This window comes from Eretmochelys imbricata, chromosome 12, assembly GCF_965152235.1.
Source record: "Eretmochelys imbricata isolate rEreImb1 chromosome 12, rEreImb1.hap1, whole genome shotgun sequence".
NCBI lineage: Eukaryota > Metazoa > Chordata > Testudines > Cheloniidae > Eretmochelys > Eretmochelys imbricata.
The window spans coordinates 34,615,440-34,628,853 of NC_135583.1; the positions used below are offsets into that span (position 1 = coordinate 34,615,440).

The following is a 13,414-nucleotide window of genomic DNA, read 5'->3' on the forward strand; positions in this document are numbered from 1 at the left end:
CCTGTAAGAGGGCTCTGACGTGATGGAATGTAGAGGCTCCTGTCAAAAATCCTGATATTGTGAAGTTTCCAAGTGGGTCTTATGACCAACAGTCATACTATCATAAAAATCAAACACACTCAGATTTATACAATAGAGTTCCTACAGACTTCACGGATCAGTAATCCAGGTGGTGGTTCTTTTATGCAGTAGACCATATGCACAAGCCTTAAAAAGGATGCCAGTATGTTTACCATTACTACTCCTCATGGTAACCTGTCTATCTTGAACTGTGATTTTTGGGCCAAGTAGAAAAAATGCCTAAGCTTTGACTCATTAATGTTGCGTGCTAAAGCAATTGATCTGAGTATCATTCATAAAGTGAAATTTTCTGATTGCTTGTCATCCCTTGCATGTCATCCAAATGCTTTCTCATGTGGCTTATGTTACGTGGTTGAAATGGAGCACCCTGTGCAGTTAAAGACATAATGCAATCTTCCAGTTTTGTGTGTGTACTTGTAATGGTGTCCCCTCTAGTGGTTGGCCTACAAGGTGGATAATTGCCTACCACTACTGCCACCCAGAAGAGATCTCCATTAGCTCTGGCGGAAGAGGCCTGTGTGTATGAAGCTTAAGGACACCCAAATTTTAGTTTCAGCTCTCCAAATGTCTCATGGGTATGTGATTTAACCAGTAACTAAATCTGTTGTGTTGTATGAAGTCCATGGATTTGGTACAAACAGTACACTGAGCAGCCAATATGTCTATAAATAGAGCAAAATCTGCCTTTGCCACACTGATCAGTGAGCACATCAGAAAAGCATGAGGTCCATAAAATATGATGGGGTGAAGGAGTGTTGTTGAAAGAAATTTGGGTTATTGGGTTTAGCCAGTGCAGGTCAGCGGTGCACGTCCAGTTGCTGACAGCAGTGCTATACGTGAATGCACAAAGGGCAATATTGATACAATTTTTGTCCTCATTTCTGCTAACATATGGCCACTTAACTGTTGACATTGTATTGTTTTGGACAAATTTTATGTGAATTGCTAATAAATTATGAAAAAAGACTCAATTTGGATTTATTGTACACACAGACATGTACTTAGCAAAACAGCCTAAGCAATAGCAGACTATAAATTATCCTCAAATGATTCGTGCATCAGATTACACAGCATAATATATAATTAGATCATTCTGACAATACTGCAGCTCTTACTACGTGTGCTCATTTTAAAAAAAGGGACAAATGCAGGCATGGAAAAGTGAAGCAGAGAAAACAAGCTGTATCAGAGTCCATCAGTTGGCATTCACGCACTTTTTCTGACTACAGAGCAACAGAGGTAGACAACAGGGTATGAAACACCATAGTGGTCACATGCAGATTTATATCCAAGCATTATCAACTTAACAGCAAGCTACCAGCCTCTGAGTTCAGTACATAGGAGAGGATGTAAAAACATCCTGCTGTATGGATGTAGGAATAAAAGATGGAGCTGTTCAGGAGACATAAAGAAAAAAAAAATATATAGTCCCTTTTTTTATTTCTTAGGGGTTTTATGGCTTTTATGTATCCTAATGGGAAAGCACATCAGGCAGGGGTTTTGAAAGGCAATATGAAAGCCCTTTTGGATTACTGATTTTCCCCAGAACTGCTTACTAGTAGTATCCTGTCGACTAATGTGATAAAGTTACAATACGGGTCATATCCGTGGCTTCCATATTTCATCACTAATATTTCTGTTGAAATGGAGAATTCAGTTATTGTTAGTACTGTCTCATCTCTACTGGTACAGCACACACTCTGCATCATGCTAAACTGAGGGACCAAGAATCGGCTGTGCTATTGAACTGTATGGCACAGACAAGGTATGGACTTAAAGGACTGCAATAGAGAATTAAATTACAGTGGCTTTACATCTGGGCATGTAATGCAGTACAACCGGTCTATTCACTCATATTTTTTAGCACATTCACTTTATTCACCAAAGCTTGCTGGAAAATTGGAAAACTAAAAGGAGTGAGAGAGAGAGAGAAACTGTTCGTTTCCATTTATTCATTGAAATTTTCCAACCATCCCTGTTTTCTACACACTTTCTGACAATCATATTTTACTGGTGCAAATGTCAAAACTTCATGTAAGATTAATTATAAAAAGCCAAATTCTCATGTAAAACTATTCTTGTTGTTGTTATCATTTAAATCAATGGTGGGCAACCTACGGGCTGCATGCGGCCCATCAGGATAACCTGATTGAGGGCCGCGAGACATTTTGCTGACATTCACTGTCCGCAGGCATGGCCCCCTGCAGCTCCCAGTGGCTGCAGTTCGCTGTTCCTGGCTCATGGGAGCTGCAGGAAGCGGCGGGCTGTAGGGACGTGCTGGCCGTTGCTTTCCGCAGCTCCCATTGCCTGGGAAAGGCAAACCGCGGCCACTGGGAGCTGCGGGGGGCCATGCCTGCGGACAGTCAACGTCAGCAAAATGTCTCGTGGCCCACAATCTGATTACCCTGATGGGCTGCATGTAGCCCATGAGCTGCAGGTTGCCCACCACTGATTTCGATTGTGGTACATCTTAGTGCAAGGCAATGTACAAATACAGAACAAATTACAGTCTCTGGAAACAAGCAGGGAGAATTACAAATTACAGTCTCTGGAAACAAGCAGGGAGAACTGGAGGTCCTCGTGATGTCAAGGAATTATGACGTGATTGGAATAACAGAGACTTGGTGGGATAACTCACATGACTGGAGTACTGTCATGGATGGTTATAAACTGTTCAGGAAGGACAGGCAGGGCAGAAAAGGTGGGGGAGTAGCACTGTATGTAAGGGAGCAGTATGACTGCTCAGAGCTCCGGTACGAAACTGCAGAAAAACCTGAGTGTCTCTGGATTAAGTTTAGAAGTGTGAGCAACAAGAGTGATGTAGTGGTGGGAGTCTGCTATAGACCACCGGACCAGAGGGATGAGGTGGATGAGGCTTTCTTCCGGCAACTCGCAGAAGCTACTAGATCGCACGCCCTGGTTCTCATGGGTGACTTTAATTTTCCTTATATCTGCTGGGAGAGCAATACAGCGGTGCATAGACAATCCAGGAAGTTTTTGGAAAACGTAGGGGACAATTTCCTTGTGCAAGTGCTAGAGGAGCCAACTAGGGGGGAGCTTTTCTTGACCTGCTGCTCACAAACCGGGAAGAATTAGTGGGGGAAGCAAAAGTGGATGGGAATCTGGGAGGCAGTGACCATGAGTTGGTTGAGTTCAGGATCCTGACACAGGGAAGAAAGGTAAGCAGCAGGATATGGACCCTGGACTTCAGGAAAGCAGACTTCGACTCCTTCAGGGAACGGATGGGTAGGATCCCCTGGGGGACTAACATGAAGGGGAAAGGAGTCCAGGAGATCTGGCTGTATTTCAAGGAATCCCTGTTGAGGTTACAGGGACAAACCATCCCGATGTGTCAAAAGAATAGTAAATATGGCAGGCGACCAGCTTGGCTTAACGGTGAAATCCTAGCAGATCTTAAACATAAAAAAGAAGCTTACAAGAAGTGGAAGGTTGGACATATGACCAGGGAAGATTATAAAAATATTGCTCGGGCTTGTAGGAATGAAATCAGGAGGGCCAAATCGCACCTGGAGCTGCAGCTAGCAAGAGATGTCAAGAGTAACAAGAAGGGTTTCTTCAGGTATGTTGGCAACAAGAAGAAAGCCAAGGAAAGTGTGGGCCCCTTACTGAATGAGGGAGGCAACCTAGTGACAGAGGATGTGGAAAAAGCTAATGTACTCAATGCTTTTTTTGCCTCTGTCTTCACTAACAAGGTCAGCTCGCAGACTGCTGCGCTGGGCATCACAGCATGGGGAGTAGATGGCCAGCCCTCTGTGGAGAAAGAGGTGGTTAGGGACTATTTAGAAAAGCTAGACGTGCACAAGTCCATGGGGCTGGACGAGTTGCATCCGAGAGTGCTAAAGGAATTGGCGGCTGTGATTGCAGAGCCATTGGCCATTATCTTTGAAAACTCGTGGCGAACGGGGGAAGTCCCAGATGACTGGAAAAAGGCTAATGTAGTGCCAATCTTTAAAAAAGGGAAGAAGGAGGATCCTGGGAACTACAGGCCAGTCAGCCTCACCTCAGTCCCCGGAAAAATCATGGAGCAGGTCCTCAAAGAATCAATTCTGAAGCACTTAGAGGAGAGGAAAGTGATCAGGAACAGACAGCATGGATTCACCAAGGAAAGGTCATGCCTGACTAATCTAATTGCCTTCTGTGATGAGATTACTGGTTCTGTGGATGAAGGGAAAGCAGTGGATGTATTGTTTCTTGACTTTAGCAAAGCTTTTGACACGGTCTCCTACAGTATTCTTGTCAGCAAGTTAAAGAAGTGTGGGCTGGATGAATGCACTATAAGGTGGGTAGAAAGTTGGCTAGATTGTCGGGCTCAACGGGTAGTGATCAATGGTTCCATGTCTAGTTGGCAGCTGGTGTCAAGTGGAGTGCCCCAGGGGTCGGTCCTGTGGCCAGTTTTGTTCAATATCTTCATAAATGATCTGGAGGATGGTGTGGATTGCACTCTCAGCAAATTTGCGGATGATACTAAACTAGGAGGAGTGGTAGATATGCTGGAGGGCGGGGATAGGATACAGAGGGACCTAGACAAATTGGAGGATTGGGCCAAAAGAAATCTGATGAGGTTCAATAAGGATAAGTGCAGGGTCCTGCACTTAGGATGGAAGAACCCAATGCACCGCTACAGACTAGGGACCGAATGGCTAGGCAGCAGTTCTGTGGAAAAGGACCTAGGGGTGACAGTGGACGAGAAGCTGGATATGAGTCAGCAGTGTGCCCTTGTTGCCAAGAAGGCCAATGGCATTTTGGGATGTATAAGTAGGGGCATAGTGAGCAGATCGAGGGACGTGATCGTCCCCCTCTATTCGGCACTGGTGAGGTCTCATCTGGAGTACTGTGTCCAGTTTTGGGCCCACACTACAAGAAGGATGTGGATAAATTGGAGAGAGTCCAGCAAAGGGCAACAAAAATGATTAGGGGTCTGGAACACATGACTTATGAGGAGAGGCTGAGGGAGCTGGGATTGTTTAGCCTGCAGAAGAGAAGAATGAGGGGGGATTTGATAGCTGCTTTCAACTACCTGAGAGGTGGTTCCAGAGAGGATGGTTCTAGACTATTCTCAGTGGTAGAAGAGGACAAGACAAGGAGTAATGGTCTCAAGTTGCAGTGGGGGAGGTTTAGGTTGGATATTAGGAAAAACTTTTTCACTAGGAGGGTGGTGAAACACTGGAATGCGTTACCTAGGGAGGTGGTAGAATCTCCTTCCTTAGAAGTTTTTAAGGTCAGGCTTGACAAAGCCCAGGCTGGGACGATTTAATTGGGGATTGGTCCTGCTTTGAGCAGGGGGTTGGACTAGATGACCTCCTGAGGTCCCTTCCAATCCTGATATTCTATGATTCTGCCCTAAAAAGCTTACAATCTAAGACAGTATTCAGGTGGAAGTGCTTTTGCCTTCATCCAATCAGATAGCAGAAAAAGTGCAATGTAACTTATAACTGGTCACCATTAGCCAACACAGATCAAACGACAAATATTTGCTGATCAAACCATACAGTTTAAAAAGAAACAAAAGTTACAAAATAATTTGTCAAATGCTTTTGGATAGCAAAGAAATTCATTTAGCTTGCTATCTATTCGCAGTTATTCCATGGGCAGAAATACAGTGTAAATGCATCATATAAATTATTTCTTGTACTGTATTTGCTCATCCCTGAGCCTTCTAGAAAATCTAAAATTAGCTGCAGGACACTGAGGGCTATTACACTGCTGATAGATCACCTACTATCAACAGTAAACAGCACAGTCTAATGGTAACGGTGGCACAGTGGGAAGCAGAGAATATGATGGCATGCAGCTTATGATTTTAAAAGCTCTAGGTTATGCGACCCAAAGGTAAAGCACACGAAACGCAATGTGCATTAGTTATCATTTCAGCCCAAACATTTAATCTTGTATTCACTGTCTTGACCTATTTGCATTTTTTCAAACATGAGGAACAAATATCTCTCCGCTATAATTACCACACCTGTCTCTTTTACATGTCTACAGGCATTTCTCAGAGGCAGTTGTGGTCTTTTGTTTGAGGGTACTTCATCTAATAGTATGAAATGTATATTGGTGTGATTCAAGGATCATATAATATCCATTTTTAGAGAATGTTTCATTCAAGGGCAAAAGGAACTTTTCATACTGAATTCTTAAGCACAGAAAATATGGAGTTGCATTCCCCACTGATCCTTTTACTTGAACAGTTTGTGAAAAGTGCAGAGAAGAATTTCTGAAGCTGCCTTTATGTAATGTAGGTCCAGCAAGGATAAGGACAGACAGTTGTTTCAGAATTTCACCTAACTATGGGTGAAGCCTCCAAGATGTTTGGATAAGGCCCCCCAAAAGGTGAACACTTAGCTGAACTTCTAAGATGAAATCCTGGGCCCATTAAAGTCAATGAGAATTTTGCCATTGATTTCAGTAAGCCAGATTTCACCCCTTAAAGGCAGAAAATGTAGTGTGGAAATCTAACGTATGAATAGACTTTCTTGTGACATTTCTTGCTACCAGTTAGGGTGGAAATATTGCAAAAATGGCTTTTACCCATGGTAGGCACTTTTAGAACCAGTAATCACATGTCTGGAAAATAATGAAAATTTAACCCAACTGTGTTTAGTCTTATTTTTTATAAAGGGCCAGATTTTAAAGGGGTTTAAAACTCCCATAGGCATTTGGGTGCCTCTGAAAATCCCATAAAGGACCTAGCTGCATCTTTAACTTTAAAAATCTGACCCAAAATGCTTTGCTCAGGCCTGAGATCGGTGTGACTGCATCTTTTCCATTATTTACCCTCAGTGTGATTCTTTATTGACTAGCTGATTGCTTACATAAGTCACCTGGATGTGTTCTGTGACCTAACTGGATGAATGCACATGCACTTCTGCCCCTATACTTTCAGAGGCAAATTCAGTTTGTACAAACAATGAAAGGCTATTGTTAAAATTCATTTATAGATTTTATCCTTGCCACACCTTTTCAAGGTAGGGATTAATCTCCCCATTTTACAGATGGGAAACTGAGACTCATGGTAGATGAAATGTCTCATGTCATACAGGAAATCTTTGGTAAAGCCAGGAATTGAACCCAAGTCTTTGAAGTCCCCCTCCAGTGACTTAAGCACTGGACTGTCATTCCTCCCCATTAGAGAATGCCACAGGTACATTCCAACCCATCATATTGTGGGCTCATGTCCAGACTGTTAAAGGTATTTAAGCATTGAGTTGCTCAGCATTGCAACACCCAATTGATTTAGGAGCCTAACAGATTCATTTTCAGAGGGGATTTAGGCACCTAGGAGCCCAAATCTCATTGACAGTTGGGATTTAAGCTCCTAAGAGCGTAAATCACTTTTGAAAATGAGATTTAGGCTTCTAAATCAGTTATGCATTGCAATGCTGAACACAGCAACACCTAAATCCTTTTAAAAATCTGGGCTTCAGGGCCTAAGTTCCCCCGCTCTTGGGAACATGCTGTCATAGCAGAGCTGAATTGCACAGCCAAACTGATATTTTGCTACTCAAGACTGCAATACTTGTTCCAGTGTCCTCACAGCAGTTGCATGTTGTTGGTTATACAATCTTTGTGCAATACGATCTGAGTAACCTCTGTTATAATTCAGATTCCTGTAACAGAAAAATGCATATCCCAGCATGCTCATTTAGATTGCTAACTTCAAATGTACCCTAGCAAAAGAGCTGCAACATCAAATTGGCACGTATATGTTAGTTCAGTGCTAATTTGGCACGGCCTTCTTCTGTCACTGGTGGTGCTCAGTATGCTCAATATGCTTCATTTTGCCTTCCTTCTCGTTCTGTTCAATCATAGAAGCCAAGACCCATCTACTCACATGGGATGTGTCTGGCAGCTACCAAGCTCTGGAATGGTTTGCCAGAGGCAGTAGCTGGGTCTGTGCCTAGATGCCTGGCTGCTCTTCTGTAACCCCTTGGCTACTTCACTCCTAGCTATGAAATTCTTTATGTGGCAAGTGCAGGGTCGTGACACTGATTAGATTTTCATGTCCATATTGTCTCCACTGTTTTGTATAATGATCTTCCCTCCTAATCAGCTGCCAGCCACAGATATTATTTGTGTGTGCTAAACATCCTTGGGAGCTGTTCTTTGGAAGACTTTGAATACTTTCCAGAAAATATGTATATAAATACACACACATACACACTACTTTAAAGATGAAGCCATTTCAAATATTTTAATTTGTTTTGTTTTTTTAGCCATGTAAGCCAATTGCACCTTGTGACGGGGAGGGACTCACCACTGCGGCGCCCCCTCCTAGATGTCTCGGCTAGCCAGCGTGCCCTCTTCTCGTGGCGTCTTGCCACCGTCACATCTGTTCCTGGGACCCATGTCACTCCCAGGAGTGTGGCATCCTCTTCAGGACACAGCCCTCTGTCTGTACCGCACTCTGTACTCCCCCCCTTCTGGGGGAATATCACAGTCACTTAGTCCAGCCACTTCTTCAGTGGCGAGTGGGGACGAGGAGGGAACAAGGGACCCTGAAGATGGCTGCTGCTTGCGGGGCACCCTCTGATTCCTTGGTAGATTTCCCTGGGCCACTTCCCTGCAGCTGCAGCACCCTCTTTGCCCTTGCCTCAGGGCCTCAGCCTGCAGACACCTTCAGCCTGCCATGAGCTGCCTTTAGCTCTTGGGTCCCTGCCTGCAGCACTGCTCTGTCCAGGGTGCTTGCTGCCTTCAGCCTGCCAGGCAGGCAGGCGGGAAGCCAGTCCTCCCCGCCCCAAGCTCCAGGAAGTGACTGAAGCTGCTCTGCTCTGCAGCCCTTCTTATATGGGCCAGCCTGGCCCTGATTGGCTACTCCTTGCAGGCCCCCTCTGATTGGCTGCCTCCTGCGCAGCCTCCCAAGGGCTCTATTAACCCCTTAGAGCCCAGTGTGGGCCAGGCACCCCAGCACACACACATATTAAGTCAGATTTTCTCTCCCATGATTTAACTCTGCTACATCTCTCCGGAGATGCCATAAACCATGAAGCTTTTCTCAGCTGAGGATTTTCCAGCTAAGGGAGGTGGTGTAGCTGGCTCCTCTCCCACTTCCCTGCAGCTCTTGGCATAGAGGGGCATGTCACAAGGAGAAGAGGCACAGCCAAATGGGTTATACTCCGGTGACCCCGTTGACAAACATGCTGGGGCGGGGGCAGAGTCTGCTGGCACAGATTAGAACAAACTGAGGCTGCTCTAAGTTTCACGAGTGCTGATGTAGAACAAGAACAAGCTGCAGTCAGGTCTTTGACACAGCACAAAATATGGGCCTACATTTATATGTAGGTGAGTAAATGTGTCGACATGCACGTGCCTCTGACTTACAAAATTCAGTGCTTAAAGTTAGGCTGCTAAGCCCATACTTAGGCACCTGGATATATGGCACGATTTTCAAAACTGCTGAATGCCCAGCGGGTACCCTTGAAGTCAGCAGAGGGGGAGAAAGTCTTTGTATTCTGTATTTTTATGGTTTTATATAATGCTTTTCTTAATGAGTGTCTAGTTTAAGCCTTTTGGTAGTAGAACCCTCATTTTGAAAAAGGAACAAAGAACAATCATCTGAACGATAACACAGTATATTCTTACAATATGTAAAACATCTGGTGGAAAAGACAAAGTACTGCTTTTACAATATCCTAAGCCAAATCACGGACTATACAATTCTTTTTATTATTGTTATTATTTGTACATTCAACAGTGCTTTGTAGAGCAATCAGGGAAGATAATATAAATCCATTTTAAATTCTCATTACTTTAAAAGTGTTGAATCCCCTTAAATTGTTTCAGGGTTAATTGAGAATTTGCTGCCTTACAATAGACTGGGAATTGTTTAGACTGCCCTGGTTCCATATTTTGTTTGTTCATACCTTTGTTGCAATGTTATAAAAACAACAATAAAAGAAAAAACAAAGGAGTACAATGAAATAATTATCAGCCTTGTTACTATTCTAGCAACTCATTTTTATGGGAGATAAAGCTCAACTATTGATTAATGTTTGAATGGTTATTAAAGTGGAAGTGCATACACGTTTGATAGACTGTACCACTCACTGTTCATTAGTGTTTGCTTCCATTTCTTTGTTTACATTTTCTCTCTTGGACTCCAAGAGAAGCCAAGGATGAAAATGTATAGACTTCAATGGGAGTAGGATCAGGCTATAGTTTAGTAGGTCTGGGAGCTGGAGATCAAAAAGCAAATTCCATTTCCTGTGCCATCAGAATAAAGGTTTGATTCTGATCTCACTTACACCAGTGCAAATGAGAACCACTTTCCCTGATGTCAATGGAGCTAACCGGGTGTAAATGAGATTAGAATCTGGCCTTACTCATATAGGCTGGGAAGACAGAATTTAGGGCACGATCCATCTCTTGTGGAAGTCAATGATGGTCTTTCCATTGACTTTGATAGGATTTAGTCTGAGCCCTTTGCCTGGTCCAAAGTTGGTTGAAGTTAATGGATTTCACTGTGGCGATAAATACGTTAAAGATTGTGAGGTGCTCAAATGCTGTGGCAATGGTTTCCATATAAGTACCTGAAATAAATAGAATGTCTCAGTTACCTGAAACCAAGACAAGTCTCTGAAACAGGCATTCAGCGTGCTCGCTTCTTTAGGCTGCTAACCATTAATTCATTTTTTTTTTCTTTTCTGGCACTATTTTCTTCTTGCCAATCCACTGCTTTAGATTGTTTCCTTCAGTGGGTAGATGATTTTTTGGCAGAAATACCTGCCTAATGCACCTTTTAAATAGAGGTCACTCTAAATTACTTGGTTATTCACAGATACTCATAAAACAATAAACAGGCTTCATGTCAATTGATAGTGATTCAGAATACCTATGGTAGACTTGCTGACTGTTATGACCTATAAAGCAATCCATTTCAAGCAGATAAGCATCTCACTAAAGTGCATATTGATTGTGCAATAGACACTTTAGTTGGAGACTTGATGCATTAAAATGTTTAATTAAAAAGGAAACTTGTGCCAGTTATTTCAACACATTATGGTTAGATTATTTCAATGTATTTAACTGCATACAAAATTAGGCCTGCGAAGAGTTTTACATGTAATTTGACTTCAGTTATGCTACTCATAATGCATAAAGTTAAGCACTGGCCTAAATCTGTCCAGGATCAGGACCTAAATGATCATGATAAGGAGGAGGCATAGTCTACAGTAGTGAAGTACGTATCAGGGCTCCCAGAAGGCAACAGTTTATATCCATATTTAGGTGACTATGGAAGTGCCCTGATTGTTCAGAGAGTCTGAGCACCCACAGCTTGGAAGCACAACAGTGCAGATCACAAAGCCCAGAAGGAAGCATATGAGAGCTGAAGACAAAGCATCCTTGGAGGAGGGGAGCTGGATATGGAACGAACATTTAGAGGAGATCAAGCAGATCCAGCATCGGACCATCTTTAGGAAACACTGCAAAACCTTCCTCTTCCAAAAATCCTTGCTGTCATAAGAATGGCATTTAAAACACCCTTCTAATTCCCTTCTAATTCCAACCCCCTTAGCAACCAATAAAATAAAATAAAATCCAAAATATCCAACAAAAAGACAACAAAATAAGTACTACCCTTCCCCCCCACAGAGTTCTGACCCTGAAAAGGGAACAGTGCCAGAGACTCAGTAAAGTTCACTAGGGGCTTCACTATTGTTATTGGTTTTATGTGAAGGCGGTCTGATACTACAATAATGGGCAGTAGTATTAAAACCCTCAGATAGACAGCAGAAGGCAGTCAGCACCCATGAGAGCCAGGTTGCCTGTGTTTTAAATATTGATTTAGGTGTTTGAAACTGTTGGCCTTCACCTCTCTCTGTCTGTTCCTCCATCTGTAAAATGAGTCTAATTATAATCACCTATTTCAAAGAAGTAACTGTCTGTGAAAGTGCTTAAGAGATTCTCCTAAGAAAGGCAGTCCGTGCAAAGGGCTCTCCTTTTGTAATAACATAATCAGTTCAAGGTTAGATATGTGATCAGTTGATGGCTTTTATCTTTTTGCCTAGGTATTCTGTTTACAAGGATCCGGCAGGATGGCTGGAAATTAATCCTACAAATGGTACCATTTTCACCACTGCTGTCCTGGATCGTGAATCACCCTATGTCCACAACAACGTCTATACAGCACTGTTTCTGGCAATAGACAGTGGTGAGTAATGGTTGCTGATAACACTACTGGATTGATAATTTATTTGATTTTTTACCCCTTCAAGCCCATTTTTCAAAAAAGCACAGGCATAAAGTTAAGCATGGGCTTAAGTAATTTGCTAAATCGGCACCTAAGTGTCTAAGATATTTGTGAACAAATAGAGTCAAAAAGTAAGTGGAGAGGAAGTTAGACTTCAAACTTAGAATGGCATAGGTTTTGGGGGCAGGCTGGAAACATTTAATCCTACAGAGCCCACACTGCTAATAGTAAACAATGCATGTGATGAATGTACTTGGGTAGTAATAAATCATCTTTATCAGAGTTAATTTCTTCATAATATTTGAGTTGTTATGAAGCCTAAGGCACCAATAGCAAACTCATCCTGGATATGGTGAATTCTATCCTATTTAACACATAATGACAGTGACAATAAAAACATAATTAAAAACCCTTGTTAAAATGCAATATTTTTACATATTAAGTGTATTAAAGTTTCTTCTGTCGAGTATAATCTAAATTAAAGTATGTTGCAAAAATTCACTACGAGTGACTTTTGTAGCACATAAAAATGTAGTGAAAATCCTGAACATTCCTGCAAATCTCTAGAGCTGAGGGCACAAAATAAAGAAAGGCTTTGTATGTAATATAACAGCTAATATGCTAACCCTTTCCCATAGCTGCAGCTGCTTTAGCCCTGGTGATAAATTGTAAAATGTTCTTTTCAGGAGGTTAATTTTACATTTTTTGCATCACATGACTTGGCTCAGGAAACATTTGCTAGGTCTGACAAGAAAAAGGAATAATCTCCTTCAGTGCAAAAGGGAAAAAGAATCTTCTGCAGAAGCGATTTACTTGTATATTCATAAATGGTTTCTTTCTTAGTGTAATGTCCATAAAAGAAATGTGGCTCTAACCCTACTCCTTTACCTATGTTTGCTGGCTAATCATTTTTGAAAAATGTATCTTGATTATAATAGCATCAGAAAGGTATGGGGGTCCCCGGTACATGTCAGGGTTGCGTTCTTGAAAAGGGCAATGGATATTGAAACAACGGATACTGGGGAATTTTTCCCCATAAGAAATAGTGGCCCACCCCGCCTCTTCCCGGCCCCCCTTCACCTCTGCCCCGCCTCTTCCCACCCAGTTCTGCACCTTCCTCCTAGC

The 13,414-nt window shown here is 42.5% G+C and overlaps 1 protein-coding gene across 1 annotated transcript in view; it reads left to right on the forward strand.

Annotated features, from left to right (window-relative positions):
* CDH13 (cadherin 13) overlaps positions 1-13,414 on the forward strand; it is a 620,546-nt gene that overhangs the window by 586,529 nt on the left and 20,603 nt on the right. Inside the window, exon 11 of the mRNA XM_077831429.1 lies at positions 12,108-12,250. Coding sequence (XP_077687555.1) covers positions 12,108-12,250 — 143 coding nt within the window. The remainder of the gene's footprint in view (positions 1-12,107; positions 12,251-13,414) is intronic.